This window comes from Hypomesus nipponensis, chromosome 16, assembly GCF_054491055.1.
Source record: "Hypomesus nipponensis isolate SF chromosome 16, ASM5449105v1, whole genome shotgun sequence".
NCBI classification, from domain to species: domain Eukaryota; kingdom Metazoa; phylum Chordata; class Actinopteri; order Osmeriformes; family Osmeridae; genus Hypomesus; species Hypomesus nipponensis.
Window position 1 is genome coordinate 6,446,011 of NC_140376.1, and position 24,458 is coordinate 6,470,468.

The 24,458-nt window shown below is 51.1% G+C and overlaps 2 protein-coding genes across 3 annotated transcripts; one reads left to right on the forward strand and one right to left on the reverse strand.

Annotated features, from left to right (window-relative positions):
- The first annotated feature begins 44 nt into the window (after positions 1 to 44).
- On the forward strand, positions 45 to 24,363 carry cyfip1 (cytoplasmic FMR1 interacting protein 1). Of its 2 annotated transcripts, XM_084675707.1 has the most exons (32): positions 45 to 117; positions 214 to 263; positions 3,728 to 3,845; positions 3,989 to 4,078; positions 4,704 to 4,781; positions 4,923 to 5,024; positions 5,234 to 5,415; positions 6,179 to 6,275; positions 6,386 to 6,514; positions 6,656 to 6,760; positions 7,063 to 7,154; positions 7,462 to 7,579; positions 8,745 to 8,867; positions 10,209 to 10,334; positions 10,608 to 10,774; positions 11,626 to 11,773; positions 13,437 to 13,590; positions 13,730 to 13,886; positions 14,015 to 14,111; positions 14,243 to 14,319; positions 14,457 to 14,565; positions 14,745 to 14,864; positions 14,958 to 15,157; positions 16,529 to 16,616; positions 20,361 to 20,504; positions 20,624 to 20,714; positions 21,280 to 21,410; positions 22,253 to 22,325; positions 22,453 to 22,547; positions 22,691 to 22,929; positions 23,135 to 23,282; positions 23,581 to 24,363. In XM_084675707.1, the coding sequence occupies exons 3-32, from the start codon at positions 3,729 to 3,731 to the stop codon at positions 23,743 to 23,745; spliced, it is 3,762 nt and encodes a 1,253-aa protein (XP_084531833.1). In that variant the 5' UTR covers positions 45 to 117; positions 214 to 263; position 3,728; the 3' UTR covers positions 23,746 to 24,363. The 2 variants fall into 2 exon arrangements, with proteins under 2 accessions (XP_084531833.1, XP_084531832.1); XM_084675706.1 differs by having other exon boundaries at positions 49 to 263.
- fndc9 (fibronectin type III domain containing 9) lies at positions 16,987 to 17,929 on the reverse strand. Its single transcript, XM_084675711.1, is given in 2 exon segments — positions 16,987 to 17,514; positions 17,516 to 17,929. Coding segments are annotated over 2 exon segments (639 nt in total). The 3' UTR covers positions 16,987 to 17,289.
- Positions 24,364 to 24,458: the final 95 nt, after the last annotated feature.

Here is a 24,458-nt window from a genome sequence, read left to right on the forward strand (position 1 = left end):
GCAAGGCAGCTTTGGAGTTTCCTGTTGAGTTTCCCTGATTCGGTGGGACAGGAACAGCCTGCTTCGACTTCCCCGCCTGACCGCCCGTGATAACATCGATTCAGGGAAGATCTTACTGTACGGCAACAAAAATAGCCTAGATCGAAGTTTATTCTCGATTTATCCTTAACCCAATACCCGTATAAGGAATTTATATTCCTACTATTCTTCCAGATGGATTTTTAAAGCGGCGAATAGTCCAAATCTTTCCAGGATATCTCTGGGTGAGTAGCTAATTTGCTCGCGAAGTTGGCTGAAACTCAGCTGTGCAGGAAAACTTTGTGATGTTTTTGGGGTGTTGTCTTTGCGGTTCCGCTTACTTTCTTGTCAAATGTTGAACTTCTCACGACAGATACACACATTGGACCATATTGGAGCGGCTGGACCATATTCTGTTGAGTTAAAACACAACTTGTTTCACAGTAACTTCTTAGGCAATTTCTCTTAAATCGTAGGCCCGATTGTGTGACTAATCCTACCCATGAAACCTAGCCAGATCTAAGCACTGGGATCCCAACCACCAGGCTTTCAAGGCAAGGAATGCGAGAGGAATGCCCGACCATGACATCAAATAATGCAGAAATCTTGTTTGATGTTTACAAAATCCAAAACATTATACCAAAATCTCGACAGAGCATAGCTGTAAACAAAGTTCATTGTTAACATTTACTTTTGAGTTTAGTACATGATGAGAACTTTGCGTGTCGAAGCTTTGAGGTTTCGTGGAATGTATCGAATCCCCTTGTTATGGACGGACTACCGACTGGAAATTGACCTAATATGCATACTTTTAAGTGTGTGTTTGTTTGTGTCTTCCGTCCTCCCCATGACAAGGAGAAGTGAAACCTTGAAGCTTGGGGGGGATGGTGTCAGCTGAACTCTGATATCGGTTTTATCCAGGGGGTAGGGTCTGTAGGGGGGCAGTACGTAAACACACACTTTATCCAGTTTAAAGATTTTGGCCTGCAATGACTGCTACTGTGCAAGCTAGGCGATGTATTTTTTTGTGCAATTTCACACCTAGCATTCTGCTGCAAATCTGTGGCTGTTGTCAGGATGACTGAGTTGCACTTTCTGTGCCCAATGGTTTAGGTCCTGTGGCATTCTGCAACAACCTTGTTAAACTGCTACACCAAGTGGGTTACAGTGAAAGCTAGTTTACATGAGATGATTGGTCTTTCTCCAAGATAGATAACCTTCAAGGTGAAGTGTTTTTATACATGCCAGCTTTGCGACTCGCTAATTGGACCAAATCTCCACTTGATGCCATAGCCTTGCCAAGCCATCTAGACGCTTGTTCTATGCAGTTGTAAGGTCGACACAGACTACTAAAGACACTCTCACGCGTTATCTAATGTCCTTCAGCCAGGAAACAGCAGGCCATCAGTGTTGCATTGCCTGCTTTTACTTCCTATATTGGAGGATAGACATCTATAATTAGGCCTGGTCCTGTGGTGTTTGAGGCTACGTCACTCCTGTAGAGAAGTAAAGGCCCGTGCTCTCACAGAGAGACTGCAGATTGAAGACCTGTTGGTGTCTTTCCAATGTCAAAGTGGGACCTAATTCTAGTTCAGTGGCCCTTCCGAGAAATACAGGTTGCTGAGGAAGGATTGCATGAAACTTCTCCAAAACCCAGGCTTCTGTCTGACTGGGGAGTGCTTCACCACGACAGCGGCGCGGTGACCCCTGTTCGCTCCAGCTGTGAAGCTAAATGCAAGAGTAGACATGTCACAATGAGAGACCGAGACAAACCTCCACCCCACCACCCCCCCCCATCGATTTTCACGCGGCCTGTCGGCTTCGTTTACAAGGCTTGGTTCCTTGTCTTAGCGCTGTCTACCTATTTCTGGCCGGCAGACATTTTAATCTCCTTATGCTGTAATTGAGGAAGCCAAAATACATGGCTTAGCCTACTGTGTTGAATTAGTAGATGAGTAGTATCCTGCCAGGTAGATACTGGTATTACCTGGCAGGATATGTACTGTACAGAGTACAAATGATTACTTAAGTCTTCCTCTTTACCAATGATGTGTTTTTCCTAAATCACTCGAAATTTTTTTGTTCCCTCTCTCTCTCTCGGACACCCAGCCTCCGTCTCAAGGAGGAAGTGACACCATGGCCTGAGTCATAGAGCCCTCCATGTCTTCTTTGTGTTTACATATTCAGAGGAAAACCATTTTAAGACCCTCTCATCTTCATGAGTGTAGGCCCGGGTGATTTTAGGGCATTGTTTTCACTTTTCAGTCTGATATGAAAACATTGAGCATTTTGGTCAGTGTGGCTTAAATGAATGGATCAGAAGCCGTATAATGTGTTTTGGTTGGGATACTGATACTGTAGAGTGACTCCCAGTTTGTGTCTCCCCTGTTCTTGTGATTCCTACTTCCTTCCTCTTTTTCGAGACAATTGATTTGTAGTTATGTAGCTGAACCACACTGAACATCACTTCTATCGCTGCAGTTAGAACTTAAAAAACAGCTGCAGTTTGAAAAGATTAGCCGGCCCTTGTGTTGTTTAGGTAGCTAGAAAAGTACAGAAGTGTTATTTTTGTCCACCATACGTCCATGTATAGTCCAGCGCCTGTGAGATATTATTGTTGCACTTAAGCAATTTGAGATGTTATTGTTGAACTGTTGTATTATTCTCATGTATTCACCGTATCTCATAGTTGAAATGTGGATACTTTGCGGTATGTCGAGTAACACTGTTCCACCTCGACTGTGACCACGAAAATGCTATCCACTTCTGCTGTCCTCTGTACGTGCACTACTTGTGCGTTGCCTGGGATACAAGCGTCTGCTAAATGAATAACATGTAGCTAAATGTCTGGCATGGCATGATTGACATGGCAACTCGTTGAAGAAGGTTTGTCATGCCCTAGGCCCTCCCATCCTGTCCTGAGGGGAAGACCTCTGCCGTGTGGCCGACTCAGCTGCCGTCCGCCCTTGTCAGCCTGTGCAGCTGGGTTTGATTGGGTGTTGGCCACGCCTTCTAGGTCACATGACGCGTACCGGTTTCAGGAATGTGTGTGTGTGTTATCCACATGGTGTTCAACACGGTCTCTTTCATCTTCCCCTCCACCTCCACCTTTCCCCTTCACCTCCACCTCCCACCCCCCCACCCCCACCATGTCCTGTTCCCTCACCGGTCTCCATGACGATGAGTCTGTGTTGACCCCAGGCCATGTGCTCCCGCAGCAGTCTTTTGTCACTGAGGTGGATAAAACGATGGCTCGTTAGTTTGAGCTGGTGTGTATTTTGATTGTGGTGTTTTTCTTTTTTTGGGGGGGGTTTGTTTTTTTTGTCCACTGTCAATGAAATCCCCCATCAGCAGATGAGAGATAAAGAGACTCACTGAGCACCTGGCCTCGCGGTAGAGCATTTGTAATCAAATGGCAAAGATTTTATTGACAGCCGCTGAGTGGAAGCTGTATTCGGATATCGCGGCTAAGGGGAGGCACAGGAAGAGCAAGCTTAAGAGGAATCGGCACACCACAAGATCAGGCCTACGGGCAGGCAATAACACAGCCGCAATTAGCCAAATCCTCATTTCTCAGCGTGCTTTCAAAACGGTGCAAAACGACTTCCCCACGCGCGCGTGAGTCAGGCTCGTTTCCAGCGTCAGCTGAAGGCCCGTGGTCCAGCCTCGGAGCTCCAGGCGTTCACGGTGTTCCTGGGTGTCGTTGCAGCATGGCGTCCACAGTGACCCTGGAGGATGCTCTCTCCAACGTGGACCTGCTGGAGGAGCTGCCCCTCCCAGACCAGCAGCCCTGCATCGAGCCCCTGCCTTCCTCACTGGTCTACCAGGTACACACACATCACGCGCACTCACACAATCGCACACACACACACCACACACACTCACACACCTCGCCCTCAGACAGTCACGCACGCCCCCTCACACGAGCTGTCAGAACGACATCTGTATACCATCTCCTCCCTCTCCACAGCCCAACTTCAACACCAACTTCGAGGATCGCAACGCCTTTGTGACCGGCATCGCCCGCTACATCGAGCAGGCCACGGTCCACTCCAGCATGGTATGTCACCGCCGCGTGGCCTCCGCCAATCAGCTTGCTCCGTTTGCTTCCTCTCCGGTGTGTTCCCACCTCATAATGGCTGACCTTGGAAGGCCCAGTTCCGGGACAGGGACAAAGGCTGGTCGGTGGGTCCTAGGAGAGCCTATCCTGGGGTTAAGTGGAACAAGACTTGGCTGTCCCCCTCCGAGCTTGTGGTATTGTTCCCGCAGACAGTAGCCAGGACCTGGGCCAGGACTGTGTCGCCCTGATTGCTCAGGGACAAAGCGGGTGCTTAGAGGCAGGAATACTGTTCCTTTGTGTCCCATTAGGGAAGGATAATTGCTGTTTAAGGCCGGGGCTGCATCAAATAGCACTTTGTATGCAGCCAAGGCTGGCCTACGAGCAGCTTGGCGTCATGCTGGGGCTGTGTGTGTGTGTGTGTGTGTGTGTGTGTGTGTGTGTGTGTGAGTGAAGACTGAGCCCGCTCAAGTGTGTCTCGAATGATTGTGCAGCTTTTCGAGAGAAACAAAGTATGGGTGTGTGTGTGTCAGGGATCGTTCTGTGCGTTTGTGAACATCCTCAGCTGCATGTCCCCAAAAGCAGTGCACCGCCCAGTTTCTGAGTGTGTGTGTGTGTGTGTGTGTAGAATGAGATGCTGGAGGAGGGCCAGGAGTATGCTGTCATGCTTTACACTTGGAGGAGCTGTTCCCGTGCCATCCCTCAGGTAACACCTGCTCACACACACACACACACTCCTCACAGTATGATGCACCGTATAGTCCTCTGGTGTGTGCATGCCTTTAGAGCCAAGTCTGACGAGCCTTCACTCTTGGTTCCTCTCCCTGTGGGTGTCGGTCTCTCTCAGGTGAAGTGCAACGAGCAGCCCAACCGAGTGGAGATCTATGAGAAGACGGTGGAGGTTCTGGAACCTGAGGTCACCAAGCTCATGAACTTCATGTACTTCCAGGTGAACTCTTCTGGGCCCTCGCCCTGCTCTCCCACGCCAAACAGGATGTCTTTTTTTATTTCCTTAAATCAAACAGATTCGGATAACTGTCGTCCGTCCCCCCCCCCCCCCCTCTCTCTCTCTCTCTGGATGACCCTTTACTCTCTGTCTTTCCCTCTCTCCCCCTCCCCTCTTCCTCCCTCCTCCCCCCTCGCTCCCTCCCCCCGCAGCGCACAGCCATCGACCGTTTCTGCGGCGAGATGCGCCGCCTGTGCCATGCCGAGCGCCGGAAGGACTTTGTGTCGGAGGCCTACCTGCTGACGCTGGGGAAGTTCATCAACATGTTCGCCGTGCTCGACGAGCTGAAGAACATGAAGTGCAGCGTGAAAAACGACCACTCTGCCTACAAAAGGTTCATCACAGTCTATTTTCACTTTTTATGTTCAGCACTTGGAGTCGCATTTGTTTCTTTGACTTGTATCCTACAAAGAAAGTTTGATTTATTGAATGATGGATGAAACACACATGACAACATGTCAACAAACATACACGGAATACACGGAATATACGTTTGATTAGAAAACAGGAGCTGTGTTATTTGAGTCTGTGAGAGGGTGTGCTGCGTATGTCCACTAGATGGCAGTGTATGCTATCTTTCTCTGCTAAACTGTTGCGAGACTCCCTACTTCTTCACAATTTATTTATTCCGTTTTCATCCAACGCAACGTATGGGGGGGAGGGGGATTTTGAATCTGCAACCTCTTGATCTGCAGTCTAACACGACCACATGAGTTCTACACACGTCCTTCTTTATGAATGCATCAGCTTCACCAGACTGGTGTTCAGTTCAGACTGATGGACTGAGAGATGGCTGTCTGAAGGCTAACTTCCTACACCCTGCTCTTTCTCCACTTCCCCTATCTCCTTCTTCAACTTCCTCTGTTTCCCCCTCTCTCCATCTCTCTCTGTCTCTCCCTCTCTCTGTCTCTCCCCCCTCTCTCTCCCTCTCTATCTCTCTCTCTCTCTCTCTCTCTCTCTCTCTCTCTCTCTCTCTCTCTCTCTCTCTCTCTCTCTCTCTCTCTGTCTCTCTCCCTCTCTCTCTGTCTCACCCCCCTCTCTCTCCCTCTCTCTCACCCCCCTCTCTCTCTCTCCCCCCTCCCTCTCCCTCGCTCCAGAGCGGCCCAGTTCCTCAGGAAGATGTCCGAGCCCTCCTCCATCCAGGAGTCCCAGAACCTCTCTATGTTCCTGGCCAACCACAACAAAATCACCCAGGTGAGACGCTCCCTCTGAACCCCCACCCAGACCCCCCCCCCCCCACACCCCCCAGACCTCCACGCCCCAGGCCTCGTCTGACCAGCCTCTCTCCTCCCCCCGTCCCTCAGTCCTTGCAGCAGCAGCTGGAGGTGATTAACGGCTATGATGAGCTCCTGGCGGACATCGTCAACCTGTGTGTGGAGTACTACGAGAACAAGATGTACCTCACTCCTAACGAGAAACACACACTGCTCAAAGTAAGCCCTCTGTCTCTCTCTCTGTCTCCCTCTCTCTCTCTCTGGCTCTCTCTCTGTCTGGAGGGCTCGGATCAATCGTTATTGGCAGCATTGATGGTGTCGAGACGGGGGTTTGAGTGTGGCTGCTGATGTTTTTCCCAGGTTATGGGGTTCGGCTTGTACCTGATTGACGGCAACAACAGCAACATCTACAAACTGGACGCCAAGAAAAGACTCAACCTGACAAAGATCGACAAATTCTTCAAGGTGAGCAGCAAAATTCACACGGACTGCGATCTGTGTCGTTCCCGTCGGTAGAAGCTTGTTTGGAAAGGTATTTTGTTTGAACTTTATGCTCAAGGTTCCTCAACCAGTATCCCCAAATAATTAGTACCCTCTCCTCTGAGATACAAACCCCGACTTTTAATTTAGTTCCACAGTGCCCAAGGCCAATTTTTGTTGGTGTACTTGAAACTATTCCTTTGTTGTTTTACCCCAGGGCTGTATAATGACATTGATTATTCCATTTAATGACATCAATGCCTTCCATTTCATTGCTGTCCCCACAGCAACTCCAGGTCGTGCCTCTGTTCGGGGACATGCAGATTGAGCTGTCCAGGTACATCAAAACAAGCGCCCACTTTGAAGAGAACAAGTCCAGGTGAGTCTCTGTGCTATGGGGGTTGCATTTCTGACACGCGAGTCTCTGAACGACTCTGGGATCTGAGCACAGAAGTTGGGTTTTCTTGTGGGATAGTCTGTGAGCTGCTGTTGTTTTTTTTCTTCTTCCTTTTTATATATATATTTTTTTATCGAACGCCTGTCCCCATTGTCTGTTTTTTTTCTTCCTCACACACCCTCAATCTCCCCCGTCCTTCAATCTCACACTGTCTTTCTCTCCTCCACCCCTCCCCCTCCTACATTCTCACCCCCGTTCTCCCTGGCCCTCTCCTCCCCCCATCTCCCAGGTGGTCCTGCACCTCCACAGGCAGCAGCCCCCAGTACAACATCTGTGAGCAGATGATCCAGATCCGGGAGGACCACATGCGCTTCATCTCTGAGCTGGCTCGCTACAGCAACAGTGAGGTCAGTCTGGGAGAAGCTGTCCCTACACACAGCCCCCCCCCCCCCCCTCCCCTCCCCAGGTCCCTGTCCTCCCTTCTCACCCCATCCCCCCTCCTCCTCCCCTCCATTCCCCTCCTCCGGTCCCCCCCCCACACCCCTCTCCTTCTATCCCCCCACCTTCCTCCAACTCCCACTTCACCGCCCATCCCCCTTCCTCCTCCGAGGCCTCCCCCCTGTGCCGCACTCACAGGAAGCCTCCATAGAAAGTCCCCGTTGATTATCGCGGGTGTTAAACTGGATTGCCAAATAGTGTGACATGCAATCCAGGTGACAGGAAGTGTCTCTGTAGTACAAGGACAAGGACGGCTCCCCTGTGTGAGGCTGTGAGTGCCTCCCCCCAGAACGTTCTGTCCTCTCACCTCAGAATGACCCCCCACTCAGACTCACTTATTCAAACCGAGGTGTAGCCTTCTACCTCGGTAGGATGGCGTCGTGCCCGTCTCCTCGGGAAGCTCTCGCTCCATGCCATGCTCTCATCTCCCCGCGCACTCAGAGCCATACTTTAATCAGCATCTCACAAGCCGGGCTCATCACCGGGGCGTCTCAAGGGTCAAAATATCCATTGTGATTAATATGGAAATGAGGTGTGTCGGCTTTGATGAGATCGACTGCGGTGGTGGAGGCAGAGCTTACCATGATGGTGCTCTCTTGTCTGACACGAGACGAGTCGCCAAAGTGAAATGTCGAGAGGTTTTGATTTCATGGTCTGGGAGTTTCTGTATTTCTGGTGTGTTTAACCTTTTGAAACAGGCACTTTGTCATGTTGTAGTCTGGCAGTGTGTGCGTGTCCTGGTTCGTAATTGCTAAACTGTCAGGCAGAGTAAATTGGAGTGTTCTTCTGGTGGAATATTCTTTTCTGTCTGACAAAGGAGAAAGTCTGATAGACAATTCCGACTCTAACAATGTCTGCCTCTGTCTCTCCCTACCCCTTTGTCTGTGTCCTATTTCCCTCTCTCGTTCTCTCTCCCCCTCCCACCCTTCTCCTACCCTCCTTCCCTCCCTCCTCCTCTTTATCCCTCCTCCCCTTTATCCCTCCTCCTCTTCCTCTTCCTCCCCGTCATCCTCTTCCTCCCCCTCATCCTCCTCCTCCCCCTCCCTGCCCTCCCTCCCTGCCCTGTCTGTGTAGGTGGTGACTGGGTCAGGGCGTCAGGAGGCCCAGAAGACAGACTCAGAGTACAGGAAGCTGTTTGACCTGGCTCTGCAGGGCGTGCAGCTGCTGTCTCAGTGGAGCGCACACGTCATGGAAGTGGTGAGGGACCCTCAAATACCTGATACCCCCTGATACTGTCCCCAATACTACCCCAGATACCCCCCCTCCGAACTACGCCCCCATATTACCCTCTAAACCAGGGGTTCCCAATCCTGGTCCTCGGGCCTCCCTGTCCTGCATGTTTTCGATGTTTCCTTGTTCTAACACACCTGATTCAAATGAATGGTCGTTAGCAGGTTTCTGCCAAGCTAGATAACGACCCATTCATTGGAATCAGGTGTGTTGGAGCAGGGAAACATCTAAAACATGCAGGGCAGGAAAGCCCGAGGACCAGGATTGGGAACCCCTGCTCTAAACCTTCCCTCACATATGCTACCACTGCCCCCTGACCCCCACCACCACCAAAACCACCCCCTGAAAGCTAAGCCAAAGTTAAATTAAAGATGGTGTGTATTATTGCCTCAAGTGCTTTTGGTATTTCATCATCCGTGGTGGCTGCAAGTCAGTTTAGCCTTGAAGTTTAGCTGCTCAGTGAAGCAGGGTTTCAATATGCCAAAACCTCAACACAGGAAAGCATTTGTCCAATAATTGTGTCTTATTAGTTGGCATTTTAATCAACGCTGTGAAATGTTTCCGTACGACAACATAATCGATTGGGCTGCAAAATTATAAAATAACAAATGAGCTTGGCATTCAAGGCCTCGCTTCTTCAAAGGCATTAGATAATTTTATTCTTAATTGTTCGTGTCCTGCACGACATTCATAAAAAGGGAGAGAGCGCTTTTCTGAAAAGAGCTTTCACGGTTTCCAAGGAGACAAATATTGCTGCAGGCTTCCCTGTTGAATCACTAGTAGTTTTCTAAAGAAGGATCAGGTTACATACATGGTTACATGTTTCATACAGCTGACATACCAGTTAAATACAGGTTACATACATACAGGTGACATACCAGTTAAATACAGCTTACATACATACGGGTGACATACAGCTGACATACCAGTTACATACAGGTGACATACAGGTGACATACCAGTTAAATACAGGTTACATACATACAGGTGACATAAAGCTGACATACCAGTTACATACAGGTGACATACAGGTGACATACCAGTTAAATACAGGTTACATACATACAGGTGATATAAAGCTGACATACCAGTTACATACAGGTGACAAACCAGTTAAATACAGGTGACATACATACAGGTGATATACAGCTGACATACCAGTTAAATACAAGTTACATACATTCAAATGACTTACAGGTCACATAAAGGTTACTGAGGTACAGGTGACATACAGCTGACATACAGGCGACATACAGGCGACTCACAGCCTCTCTATAACATTGCGTTCCCACCGACCCTGTGTTCCAGTACTCCTGGAAGCTGGTGCATCCCACTGACAAGTACTCCAACAAGGACTGTCCGGACAACGCCGAGGAGTACGAGCGAGCCACCAGATACAACTACACCAGCGAGGAGAAGTTCGCCCTGGTGGAGGTCAGCACGCTCTCCTCTTCTCACCCCGGGCCTGTGGGCTTCCCCCATGGTCACCTTGGATACAAGCACCCGCTAAATGATCACACGCAGAATAAAACTGCATGAAACACGATTACGTTTGAAGCAATTTAACATTCGATAAAAAGATGTACAACGTTTGTAATGTCAATCTTGTTGACGCTTGTTGACAAGCTGGCTGGCTGGTTGACTGATTAACTGGCTGACTGATTTGTTTGTGGTTTGAGTGCCAGACTGACTCTGTGCGTCTGGCAGGTGATGGCCATGATTAAGGGTCTGCAGGTGCTGATGGGCCGCATGGAGAGCGTGTTCAACCACGCCATCCGCCACACCATCTACTCAGCCCTGCAGGACTTTGCCCAGCTCACGCTGAGAGACCCCCTGCGCCAGGCCATCAAGAAGAAGAAGAACGTCATTCAGAGGTACGGAGCATCACGCAGGACAAACACAACCGCAGAGATATCACCGGGGGGGGGGGGGGGGGGTTGAGTCCTGTGGTGTTTTACCGGTGCAGGGCAGCTGTTGCTGTGAGGAATCACGGCTACAGTTCTTAGCGACTCTGGAGTCAAGAATCTGGCTTCAGTGTCTGTCTGAAGTGAACCAGTTGGAGGGGGGGGGGTGGAGGGTGGGGGGTTGGGTAAGCAGCCTTCCTGTGGACCTTCTGGAATGTTCTGAGAGCAGAACTTGGTCTAAGTTGTGCGGGTGCCTAGCACCCTGCCAAGTCTTTTGTTGCATAATTGATAGTACCCTGCTGGGCAGTCTGGCAGCCCGAGCTACCTCCTGCCTCATGCATCGCTCTGCGTCTCTGGCTTGCTCAGTGTTGTTACAAGCCCCTAATGAATTCCGTCTGTGGTTTAAAAAAGGAGCCGTTGATTGCCCGTGTTTGTCCGTTGATAATTCCGGTCTGGACTCGTTTGAGCAGAAAATGGGATGAATACAGCCAAAATAAGTTTTTCACCCCTGAATCTCAGACACTCTCCGCATATGTTCGGATAATTTCTCAAGTAATGCACAAAGTCGTCGGACAGCATACCTCTCGCACGTACGTCACTCTCCTATCCCTCTCTCCGACCTCTCTCTCCTACTTCTATCTACTATCTCGCCTATCTCTGTTCCCTGTCTCTCTCTCTGCCACCTCTGTCTCTCCCCGTCTTGAACGTATCACTTCCTCTCGTGGCAACCCTGAGTAAACAGCGCCGTGTGTGCGTCCGGGCGTGGGTGGTGGGTAGGGAGCCGTGCGGGGGATAATGACCGCATGTCGTTCTGTCCACAGCGTCCTCCAGGCCATCAGGAAGACCATCTGTGACTGGGAGGCAGGCCGCGAGCCCCACAACGACCCGGCGCTCCGCGGGGAGAAGGACCCCAAGGGGGGCTTCGACATCAAGGTCCCCCGCCGCGCGGTGGGCCCGTCCAGCACTCAGGTGCCACAGCGTCCCCCGAGCTGCATCCACACACACACACAGACTATACACACACACACACACACACACACACACAGACTATACACACGCACACACACACACACAGACTATACATACACACAAACTATACACGCACACACAGACTATACACACACACACACAGACTATACACACACACACACAGACTATACACACACACACAAAGACTATACACACACACACACACACACACACACACAGACTATACACAAAACACAATACCAAGCTTAATCCCCTCCTCCCCTTCCCTCGGGGAGGAAGAATAAGAGGTTTAAACCTTATTTCCTACACCGCCTCATCACAGCTCAGTCAGTCAGTAACCTTCACCGCCCAGCCCTCGTCGTGTTTGTCTGTGATTACCTCAGAACCGTGGCGGTTGCACTTACAGTGGGCGTCTAATCCGCTATACCCCTGAACACATAATCCCCTTTAACACTGCATTTCTGATTTCCTATATCATCCAGTTGTGTGCGAGTGAGTATACGGGGGGAGAGGCTGTGGTGTCATTAGACCTGGGGTGTCCTGTGCTTAACCCGGGGGAGGTTGAAAGCCAATCCCTGCCTCAGGGCAGCACTCTGTTCAGCTCCCCGCCTCTACAGCCCTGTCATCCTGCTGTGGTTACCACGGCGCCCTGTCTCCTCTCTCTCTCTCTCTCTCTCTCTCTCTCTCTCTCTCTCTCTCTCTCTCTCTCTCTCTCTCTCTCTCTCTCTCTCTCTCTCTCTCTCTCTCTCTCTCTGTCTCTGTCTCTCTCTCTCTCTCTCTCTCTCTCTCTCTCTCTCTCTGTCTCTATCTCTTTATCTCTTTATCTCTCTCTCTCTCTATCTCTCTCTCTATCTCTCTCTCTATCTCTCTATCTATCTCTCTATCTCTCTCTCTATCTCTCTCTCTCTATCTCTCTCTCTATCTATCTCTCTATCCATCTCTCTATCTCTCTATCTATCTATCTATCTATCTATTTATCTCCATCCTCCCACACATCCCACATCCGAGCAAATGGAACATAGCCAGCGGTTACCCTCCAGGGCACAGAGCCAGGTTGACATGCTTCTCTTTGAACGCGCTGGCCTCCTGATTGGTGCTAGTGAGACTGTTATAGGATTCCACGGAAGGGGCTCGCCTTAGACAGTCCTCTCTGACAGCGGGAATGGAGATGCCTTCTTGATATTTCCCCGGTGTCTCCAGAAGATTGTGCACAGTGTCAAATAGGTGTGCCTCAGGCTGATGCGGGGAGAGGGAGAGGGAAAGAGAGGGAGAGGTGGAGGAGGGAGGAAGATTCAGACATAAAAACCAAAAGCAGAGGGGAACAGACAGACAAAGAGGGAGGGAGGGAGGGAGGGAGGGAGGGAGGGAGGGAGGGAGGGAGGGAGGGAGGGAGGGAGGGAGGGAGGGAGGGAGGGAGGGAGGGAGGGAGGGAGGGAGGGAGGGAGGGAGGGAGGGAGGGACTGGGGCTGATGTGCTATCTGGCTATGAGGCTATGAGGCTACTCATTACTGTCAAAAAAGGATAAGTAGTGTTTTACTGCTGCTATTGTTGTGTATCATTCTCTTTTTTTCTCCTTTTTTTCTCTCCTCTCTTTCCCTCTCCTTTCACTGCTGTTTGTCCTCTCCTCTCCTCCTCCCCACAGCTGTACATGGTCAGGACCATGCTGGAGTCCCTCATTGCGGACAAGAGCGGCTCCAAAAAGACCCTGCGCAGCGGACTGGAGGGTCCCACCATCCTGGACATCGAGAAGTTCCACCGGGAGTCCTTCTTCTACACCCACCTGCTCAACTTCAGTGGTAAGAACCCCCCCCCCCCCCCCTCCGAACCCCTCCTGCCCACCTAGGCCCCCCCCTGACCGCCGGGGATTCAAACCCGTGACCTCTCGATCCGCGGTCAAACGCTCCAGCCTCTGACCTCCTCCTCCCCCCTCTCCAGAGACCCTGCAGCAGTGCTGCGACCTGTCCCAGCTGTGGTTCAGGGAGTTCTTCCTGGAGCTCACCATGGGCCGCAGGATCCAGTTCCCCATCGAGATGTCCATGCCCTGGATCCTCACCGACCACATCCTGGACACCAAGGAGGCCTCCATGATGGAGTGAGGAGCACACACACTCGCACACCACCTCATTCACTCAATCAATCAATCAATCAATCAATCCACATCTCCACCAGTCATGTGACTAGTAACTGAATGTTGTCTGGTCCGTATCGTCCCCCCCTCAGGTATGTGCTGTATCCTCTGGACCTGTACAACGACAGCGCCCACTACGCCCTGACCAAGTTCAAGAAGCAGTTCCTCTACGACGAGATCGAAGCCGAGGTAAATCCCAGTACTGTACTTTTGTTTTGTGAAGCGTGAGAGAGGGAGGGAGGGGAAGAGGGAGAGGGAGAGAGGGAGAGAGAGAGGCACACGACCACAGCAGCAAAACGTTCTGTTCTTCACTCTTCCAGGTCAACCTGTGCTTCGATCAGTTTGTCTACAAGCTGGCCGATCAGATATTTGCCTACTACAAGATCCTAGCTGGAAGGTGCGTAAGGTCCTCATGTGTTGATGAAAAAGATGAGGTGACTTGGTTGGAGGTTAGGGATAAGGAATGAAGCGACCTCTGGATCAATAAAGTGAATTGATTGAATAACAATGACGTATACTGCCCCCCCCCCCCAGCTTGCTGCTGGACAAGCGTCTGAGGGCTGACTGTAAGAACCAGGGAGCTAACATCCCCTGGCCCCCCTCCAACCGCTACGAGACCCTGCTGAAACAACGCCACGTCCAGGTAGCTGCCCTGGTTCTGGTCGCACACACATATATACACACACATCTAAATAGACCCATCTATTTAAGTCCTCCAAATCTTCATTCAGCGCGTGTGTTTGTGTGTGTGTGTGTGTGTACCTGGTATGTGTGTACCTGGTGTGTGTGTGTGTGTGTGTGTATGTGTGTTGCGGTCCGCAGCTCCTGGGCCGCTCCATCGACCTGAACAGGCTGATCACCCAGAGGGTGTCTGCTGCCCTCTACAAGTCCCTGGAGCTGGCCATCAACCGCTTCGAGAGCGAGGACCTCACCTCCATCATGGTGGGAACCCCCCCCGTCGGTTAGCTAGCGTGTGTTCCCGTGGGGGCAAAGTGTGGATGTAACACGCGTGTGCCGCGCTCCCCCCCCCCCCAGGAACTGGAGGGTCTCCTGGACATCAACCGCATGACCCACAAGCTCCTCAGCCGCTTCCTGACCCTCGACAGCATGGACGCCATGTTCCGCGAGGCCAACCACAACGTGTCGGCCCCCTACGGCCGCATCACGCTGCACGTCTTCTGGGAGCTCAACTACGACTTCCTGCCCAACTACTGCTACAACGGCTCCACCAACCGGTAGGTCCGCCTACAGTAACGAGTAGCCTCATAGCCAAAGAGCACATCTGTCTCTGTCTCTCGCTCTGTCTCTCTCTCTCTCTCTCTCTCTCTCTCTCTCTCTCTCTCTCTCTCTCTCTCTCTCTCTCTCTCTCTCTCTCTCTCTCTCTCTCTCTCTCTCTCTCTCTCTCTCTCTCTCTCTCTGGGGGGGGGGGGGATCTGTGCCTAGCGGTTAGAGCATTTGATTGTGGGTTTCGGTACCGCCCGCGTTCTGTGAGTGTGCTTTGGATAAAAGCAGGTGCTGAATGAATACGTTATATAATGTAGGTTATCTGGTGACGTTTGTGTTTTTGTAAGGTATTCATGTTGCTGGGGTTTCATCTAAAGGCTCGTTCGGGAGGGGGTGGGGGGGGGGGGGGGGTGTTCTTTACATGCAGTCAAATGCTCTGCCTTTGAGCTATACCCATCCCGACATCCATCTACCTCAAAGGGATCATTCACCACTGCCCTGTATGAATAATGCAGCAATGAAAAGTAGAAGTGAAAACAAATGTAACCTTTTGTGTGTCTGGCTGAGACGTCAGAGCTCCCCAGAGAGAGGGAGAGGGAGAGGGAGAGGGAGAGGGAGAGAAAGAGGGAGAGGGAGAGGGAGAGGGAGAGGGAGAGGGAGAGGGAGAGGGAGGGAGAGAGAGAGAGGGAGAGAGAGGGAGAGGGAGAGGGAGAGAGGGGTAGGAGGGGAGGGGCAGAGACACAGAGAGAAAGAGAGAGAGAGACTGGGGCTGATGTGCTATCTGGGGGGAGGGGGAGAGACAGACAGAGAGAGAGAGAGAGACAAAGAGAGAGAGAAAGAGAGAGAGAGAGACAGAGAGAGAGAGGAGGGTACAGCCTGAAATACACCTTAAGTGGCATCCCTCCTTTATCTCTTGAGAGCTTTTTGAACTGAAGGTTAGACATGACCACCTTCCCAAAAGACAGATCTCTGAGAGACTGTTTTTGTATTTTTGTTGATGAGCTGTTGTAGCTTTCTTGCTGCAGTGATTACTCATGTTTTCAAGAGGAGTTCAGGTACCTGAGGTTGTATTGATGAAGATCCATGGCAATGATCCCAATTCACATCAATAAACAGTCTATCTGTAATCTCTCTCTCTCTCTCTCTCTCTCTCTCTCTCTCTCTCTCTCTCTCTTGCGCTCTCTCTCTCTCTCTCTCTCTCTTGCGCTCTCTCTCTCTCTCTCTCTCTCTCTCTCTCTCTCTCTCTCTCTCTTGCGCTCTGTCACACTCTGTTACACTCTTTTCTCTCTCGCTCTCTATCTTTCATTCTCTCATTCTATTATCTATTATACTCTCTTGCTCTCTCTCTCCCTATCTCTCCACACACTCCTCTCTCCCTTCAGGTTTGTCCGCACTGTGCTCCCCTTCTCCCAGGAGTTCCAGAGGGACAAGCCGCCCAACGCACAGCCCCAGTACCTCTACGGCTCCAAGGTCAGTCTGAGTCGCTGGTGCCCCTGGAGCGATCACTGGAGTGCCTCCTTGCAGCCACCATGGGTGGTGGTGGGGGTACAGTTGGGGGTGGGGGTAAGGGTGTTGAGGGTTGGGGTGGGGGGGGGGGGGTAGAGGGGCATTCACTATGGGCACAGAGAATCTCCAGACAAAAAAACTCACTGTGATATATTTTTGTAATCTTTTATACACAAGTTACTGTACGAGGAAACAACAGTTGCATCACAGAAACATTCAGATCAAAATACTTCGGTTGGTTCATTACAAGGATGTTGGCTGATGATAACGTTGCACACAGGGGTAAATGTCGTACTACCAAGCCATTTAAAACAACAATTGGATAAATGCAGGTGTTCTAGCAGAGAGGACAAAATGTGTAAACCCGGCAATTTAAAAGCAATTTTCAGAGATGAGATGACGAAGCGTACAGATTTAGCAGTAAAACTCCAAAGTCCCTTGCAGAGGCAGCACAACACCATAACCATTTAAACCAATTTGTGACGGATTCTTCCTCAATAGTTTCAAATGGATTTGCGACAGATTCTTAACAGCTGGTTGGGAAGTTTTCGAGAGAAAAAAACAAAACACTTTCACCGCTTCCGATTCACACGCATTTTCGAAACCCGGGTACGGCGCCGGCAGGGAGGGGGCGGCGTCAGACGGGCTGCCCCTCAGTCTGCGGGGTCAGCGTCCTCAACTCGTGGCCCCGGGCGTGTCCAGGCGTCGGGACCGAGCGGAGGGGGTCCTCCAAGACGGTGACCTGCTTGGAGTCCTCCTCGCTGCTGCTGGGGGTGTACAGGCACCCCGGGCTGCCCTGGGCCCCCTGGGGCAGGGCGCTGGAGGAGCAGGGGTAGCCCTCGCCGGACGCCTGGGGGGGGGAAGGGGCATATGGAGTGGAGGCACCCCCAGAGGAGCACGCCGGCGATGACCAGGAGGAGGAGACTGCTGGCCATCCACACCCCCATCGCCATCTCCCACCCGGAGCCGTCCGGCCTCTCGCCGCCGCCCTCCCCCGGGGTGCTGAACACCTGGCACTGGTCCCGGAGCGGGTTGGCCGCCTGGCAGGTCACGCACAGGATGTAGGTGGTCTGCGGGGCCAGGTGGAGCAGGCTGGCGCTGGTCTGGGTCACGGGGACGCGCTCCTCCCTCAGGAAGCTCTTGCGGGTGTAGCCCATGAGCAGGCTGTTCCAGTTGGGGTGGTACATGACGCTGTAGAAGGTGTCCAGGCAACCGGGGGCGGCCGGCCAGCTCACCCGGGCCGAGGTGGACGAGATGTTGTGCACGGAGATCGTCATGGCAACGTCTACCCCCCCCTCCTCCTCCCCTCGGGTCGGTTTTCCGGCTTCTGAAGCGTGTTTCTTGGTTCTTTCCTTGAGATCGGAGTCTGTTTGTACTTTCTTCTTCTGCGACTGCTGAAATGCGCTCTGAAATGAAAGGGGGCGGGGGAGAGAGAGAGGTCAGAGTGATATTCTCCACATTTCTGCTTCTTGTCTTGTGAACATGGTCTCCAGCTTCTCTTCGAAACAGCTCAAGACCATCAGACGTTATCCTCCATCAGGCGTCTTGCTTCATGATTGCACCACTTGTCATAAACACAAGGCCTCCCCCAGAGCCCTCAAGGCTACCTACCCAACAGTTTCATACAATCGCAATCAGCTCTTCTAGTGCTGGAGCAATCTCTCGAGCAATCTGAAGCGGGTTGTTTCTAGTTACCAGTTGTATAGCCTTATTTTCTGTGTGAGAGAGTGTCTAAAATGAAATGTTCTTTTGTTTATTTGGCCTCCGAGCGGAGGGCTTGTGCTCCGTGTACAGGCTGCCTTGGAAGCTCCAGTGTGGTGTTGCCAGGTTGGTGAAAGGGTGTGATATCAGGTGGTTGCCAGGTTGGTGAACAAGTTTGAAGTCAGGCAGCTGTAGACTCTAGAGGTGACCCCGTACTTCAAACACTTCAGTGGAGTTTGGGCTGTCAGAATCGCGGCGCTTTGAAAGCAATGTGAGGCCTCTCACTTCAAACCAGTTCTTTCTGCTGCAAGAATCTGCAAGCTTGACTTGCATGTCACATCGTCAGGTATATATTATGTTTTAAGGTATATTAATAGCCAACTTCTACTAATCATTTATCAAATAATTAGCCTATGAGGTGCCATGATTTAATATTCAATTAGTTTAGTAATGTGTATTAAGACATCATAGCTGTGAACTGATACAGCAGGGAGGTAGGTGACAGTTGCTGGCGACTGAGAATCTCAACTGACCAGTAGGAATTAACAGATCACATACAGCGATGTAACATTTCACAGGTTGACCTTGACAGTTATTTTTATTTTTTTCCTTTATCAATGTCCAGTGTCTGGCTAAATACTTTCAATGAAAATACTAATGATTTTCAGCAATTCAACCATTTCACCATTGCAGTTAAAATATAAAAAGCATTTTTTTTGTTCAAAAATAGAACTTTACATTCTTGGTCCCATTAAATAAATTAGATTGCCACAGAAATAAAGATGTGGTAAAAACTTCCTCAGAACATTCAATTTTGCCTGCATCGCTGGTAACCCGTAGCAACATGCCCAGAGATTTCAGCAGTGTGGCGTTCAGAGACGTACCGTTGCGGTGTGTGCTGGTTGGCTGATCACAGCTGCTGTTGCCGTGGAAGCTGGGTGCCTCGGGGTCCGACTGGCCGGCGACTGCCTGTTTGGACGCGCTCCTGGGTCATGATCTCTGTCCTGGCTGCTCTGTCCTTCCCCCTGCGGGTCCCTCTGATCTCCCTCTGCTCTCCCTCTGCTCTGGTCGCTCTGCCGGCCGCGCGGACACCACAGCACGCTGTGTCTGGGCTTCCCACCCTGCCAGCCCTGCCCGCTTCTGAGCACCAGCACACTCCACTCACGGCTGACTGTTGGAGGGAGAGAGGGCTCTCGCGTGTGTGTGTGTGTGTGTTGAGTGTGAGAGATGGAAGGAGACGAGAAGGGAGGGGAATAGATCAAGAAAAGGGGAGGGAGAGAGGCGGGAGGAAGGGAGAGAGAGAGGGAGAGAGGGAGGAGGAAGGGAGAGAGAGAGGGAGAGAGGGAGGAGGAAGGGAGAGAGAGAGGGAGAGGGAGAGAGGGAGGACGAAGGGAGAGAGGGAGGATCCAGAAGGGAAGAAAGGAGGGGGAGACAAAATGAGCAGGTGCGGTTTGTGCCACAAGTGAATTCTAATCATCACGGTCTTTTGTGCACATATTCAGTTTGGTTTGTGTCATTGGCTGGAAAAACAGGATTTAGTCAATAACGACATAATGTTGCCATTCAATGGCCAGTCCTCTTCTCCCTGTGCCATGCATTGTTCTGCTGCCCTGTGCGTCGTCCACAGGCGGGGGTTCAACTTGCGGTACACTCTGACACCGGCCTGTTGCTGCTCTACTCCAGCTCTCTTAGGAGCCAGAGGGATGAGTCACGCCAGCTCCAATCCCGCCGGAGTGGATCAGAGCCCGTGAATTATAATTACCCGCTCTCGAAAACATCTGCTCGCATCACGACGCTGAGCCCAGAGTGTTACCTGCCCTACCTCGAATAATCAGTCTTATCTTTCTGTCTCCGCCAGATGCCTCGCCTCGTCGCTTAATGCGAACGCCCTAGCGCTAATCACCGCTGGCTGTGTAGACACAAAGTGAGAGGGAGGGGATGTGGAGAGAGCGCGTTGTGATCAGGCCTGTCTCGTGTCGTGTGTCCCCCCCCCCGTCCCCCCTGCAGGCCCTGAACCTGGCCTACAGCAGCGTGTTCGGCTACTACAGGAACTTCGTGGGCCCCCCTCACATCAAGGCCATGTGCCGGCTACTTGGTTACCAGGGCATCGCCGTGGTGATGGAGGAGCTGCTGAAGGTCGTCAAGAGCCTGGTGAGGCGGGGCGGTGGGGCTGGTTGGGGTTAGGGAAGGGGGTGGGATGGGACAAGGTCCTCTTGGGGATGTTCTGGGGTTCTGGAGCCCGGCCTCACCAACGCTGCTCTCCCCCCCAGCTCCAAGGCACCATCATGCAGTATGTGAAGACCCTGATGGAGGTGATGCCCAAGATCTGCCGTCTGCCTCGCCACGAGTACGGCTCCCCAGGTGAGGGAGAGTGTGTGTGTGTGTGTGTGTGTGTGTGTGTGTGAGAGAGGTAGAGAGAGAGATTAAAGTGAGCCCACTGCGAGGTGTGTGTCACTTGTGTCCTGCGTAAGACAGAAATGACAAATGAACGGCTGGTACAAATGAGTCACGGATAATCAATACTCAACCATTATTGAGGAGGTGTGCTGTTTTGCAATAGATATGACCTCACCAACATGTGACATGTTGTTTCTGCTGCACTACGCACTACACTACGAGGCACGGCTGTCATTAAGACCTCATTGTCGACTGTGACTGCAGTTAAGGAACCGAGATGTTTTTGCTGCGCTCTAGTATTCCTATTTTTGGTCTCCTTACGCTGTACAGCTAGCTACTGTAATCTAGATACTATTGTGGGTATATGCTAAAGCAGTCGAGGTTTCATCGTGGCTCTGTAGAACTTGTGTTGCTTCGAATCCGGCCGGGTGGCCCTTTGCTGCAAGCCTTCCCCTCTCTCTCCCCTTGCCTCTCCTTGTCACGCTTCACTTAAAAACGGTATCAAAAACCCCCTCTTATTTCCCTCCAGGGATCCTGGAATTCTTCCACCACCAGCTAAAGGACATAGTGGAGTACGCCGAGCTGAAGACCGTGTGCTTCCAGAACCTGCGGGAGGTCGGAAACGCCCTCCTCTTCTGCCTCCTGAGCGAGCAGAGCCTGGTATGGACAAACCGGCACTTTCGCAATGTCACCGACAGCGTTGTCTTGTCAAATCCGCCCCCTGGAAGTCTAAACGAGCTTCGTAAAACCAGCTTCTTTGGTGAGCGGCGTGCGAGTCCCGTTTCCAGCTCATCAGCGCCATCTTCTGCTGGCTTTTGGTAGCACGTTCGGTTCAGGAGAGGTGTGTCGCTCGACGGCCCCGCTAGCTCACGCGTACCGTGTAGGTTGTGGCCCTGGCTCTCAGTGCAAATCAAATAAAATCAAATTTATTTGTATAGCCCTTTTTACACGCAAGCATGTCACAGAGGGCTTCACATACGCCCATAGAACTGCCCCTCAACCCACCTAAACCCTCTAGGAAGACAAGGGAAAACTCCCAGAAAAACTCCCAACGGGAGAAAAAATGGAAGAAACCTTGGGAGGAGCCATTCAGAGAGGGATCCCCTCCTCCAGAGACGGTTGGTAAGAGAGAGGAGCAGAACACAAGCGCACTGGGTACGAATCCGGCCCAGAGGCCATTCCTGCATGTCTTCTCTGCGCCGTCTCTTGTCGAGTAAAGCCAAGGAAAAGGCCCCACCAAAAAGATATCTTATAAAAAAAACAAGCACCCATCTTATTATGACACACACCTGGGTGTCTGGTCAGGTTATGAGATGTCAGTCGAGACAACGGACAGGCTAATCAAGCCTCCTTCTGCCTACACAGGAAACCGCCTGAGACTGGTTAGCTCTCCCAGACAGGATGCTGTCATTTGTATTCCGGTCACGGATCACAAAGGCCTCAAACAGAGTCTTGTGTCCGTGTTGTAAACCCTTCTGCTCTGTGTCCTGTGTGTCTCCCAGTCGCAGGAGGAGGTGTGTGACCTTCTGCACGCTGCACCCTTCCAGAACATTCTCCCCAGAGTCCATGTCAAAGGTACCTGTTCCTTATCGAGCGTGTGGGAGTGTGTGAGCGTGTGCGAGGACAGCGTGTGAGCCCCGCATCAATATCTCTGCAGTTGTCAGTCGGGAAAGAAAAGAATAATTGGGACCTCGCTTTTCAGAGGGCGAGCGTCTCGACGCCAAGATGAAGCGCTTGGAGGCCAAGTACACGGCCCTGCACCTGGTGCCCCTGATCGAGCGTCTGGGCACCCCTCAGGTGAGGCCTCTCCACCCCGTCTCCAGCTCATCTCTCCAGGACCGGGATCTCCAGCACCTCTCTTCGCTCACACCCCAACCTGTACCCCTGCTTCCCTCCCTCCCTCCCCCTCCCTCTCTTCCCCTTCCTCTCTCCCAACACAGCAAATCGCCATCGCCCGCGAGGGCGACCTGCTGACCAAAGAGAGGCTGTGCTGCGGCCTGTCCATGTTCGAGGTCATCCTCACGCGGGTCCGCGGGTTCCTTGACGACCCCATCTGGCGGGGCCCGTTGCCCAGCAACGGCGTGATGCACGTGGACGAGTGCGTGGAGTTCCACCGCCTGTGGAGCGCCATGCAGTTTGTCTACTGCATCCCTGTCGGAGCCCACGAGTTCACCGTGGAGTGAGTCTCTGGAAACGGATTGCCGGCTTTTGTTTTGACCCTTTTTGAGTTGACTTTCTAAAGCTTTATCGTGCTGGTGTACCATTTTTTTTGTATTTCTTCTGTATTGAGGGGATGGTTTAATCAACCACTCTCAAGGCAATGGTGACTCAACACGGAACCTTTTTGAGCGTACCGTCCCTTTAAAGGCTCTGTTGTGTCTTAGGCAGTGCTTCGGGGACGGGCTGCACTGGGCCGGTTGCATGATCATCGCTCTCCTGGGGCAGCAGAGGCGCTTTGACATCCTGGACTTCAGCTACCACCTTCTGAAGGTCCAGAAGCATGACGGCAAGGACGAGATCATTAAGAGCGTGGTGAGGGGCTGCCCGCATCTCGTTCTGCCTGTAACCAGGGTTACCAGTGTTTTTTGTTTGTTTTTTTAACATGTTTTTTTCACCTTTTAAGGAACCAGAATCGTGTTCGTTTTTTTTATTATTACGCTCTTAGAATCCTTGGGTTTTATGTTTTATCTTGTATTCATTTTCCCCCTTTTCCCCTACAGCAACATCAATGTTTCAACATTTAAATAATAATAGAAATGTGAAATCCAATGTCAAGTACATGCTACAATGCTTTAATTGGAACCTCACCTCTGTCCTGTCTCATCTTCAGCCTCTTAAGAAGATGGTGGACCGAATTCGCAAGTTTCAAATACTCAATGACGAGATCTTCGCCATTCTGAACAAGTACCTGAAGTCAGGGGATGGTGAGAACATGCCGGTGGAGCATGTGCGGTGCTTCCAGCCGCCCATCCACCAATCACTGGCCAGCAACTGAGGCTACAACCCACCGTTACCCATCCACCAATCACTGGCCAGCAACTGAGGCTACAACCCACCGTCACCCGTCCGCCATCTTGGACCAGCAATGTTTTCAATAGTACGGCTTGACCACAACCAGACAGAAATATTCCTCTCATCTGCTTTGTCTCAAGCAGCTGTGGACCATTATGTCTAAGTAGCCCATAATACTAAGTGGCCCAACTTTTCTTTATATTGTCTGTCATGATTTTTGTACTCACTTGTGCCTTATCAAAATGAAAAGCAATTTTCATAGTTTTTTGTTGTTGTGAAACTCTACATTCTGTTTTATACTTATGGAAAGATACAGATCAGGGAGGGGGATAAGACTTTTATCAAATGATTATTTAAAGATTTGCAGTGGTGAAAAAATATAGTATCAATGGGGAATAGTAGCCAACAGGTGGGGGTTAAAGTAGTTTATATTTTCTATATTATGTTTAACATTTGCATGCTATAACCTATTATCTTAAAAAGGACATTTTGGAAGATAACCAAGTTCTTACAATCATTTATTCACTGTGCCTTTTTGTGTTGGAATTGTTTTAATCATTTTAACTCAATAAATATGTAACAAATGTCTTTGTTTACTTAAGAGGGCTTTGCTTTGTAAACAATACGAAAAGGTCAATGGTGATATTTAACATATCTCACATTCAAGCACAAGAACACTATTGAATCCCCAGACCA

Excerpts from the sequence above, each read along its gene's own strand:
- cyfip1 (XM_084675707.1), top strand. The coding sequence starts at position 3,729 with ATGGCGTCCACAGTGACCCTGGAGGATGCTCTCTCCAACGTGGACCTG. Across the intron at positions 5,025-5,233 it reads TGAACTTCATGTACTTCCAG|CGCACAGCCATCGACCGTTT; the intron begins GTGAACTCTTCT and ends CTCCCCCCGCAG. Across the intron at positions 10,335-10,607 it reads AGAAGTTCGCCCTGGTGGAG|GTGATGGCCATGATTAAGGG; the intron begins GTCAGCACGCTC and ends TGCGTCTGGCAG.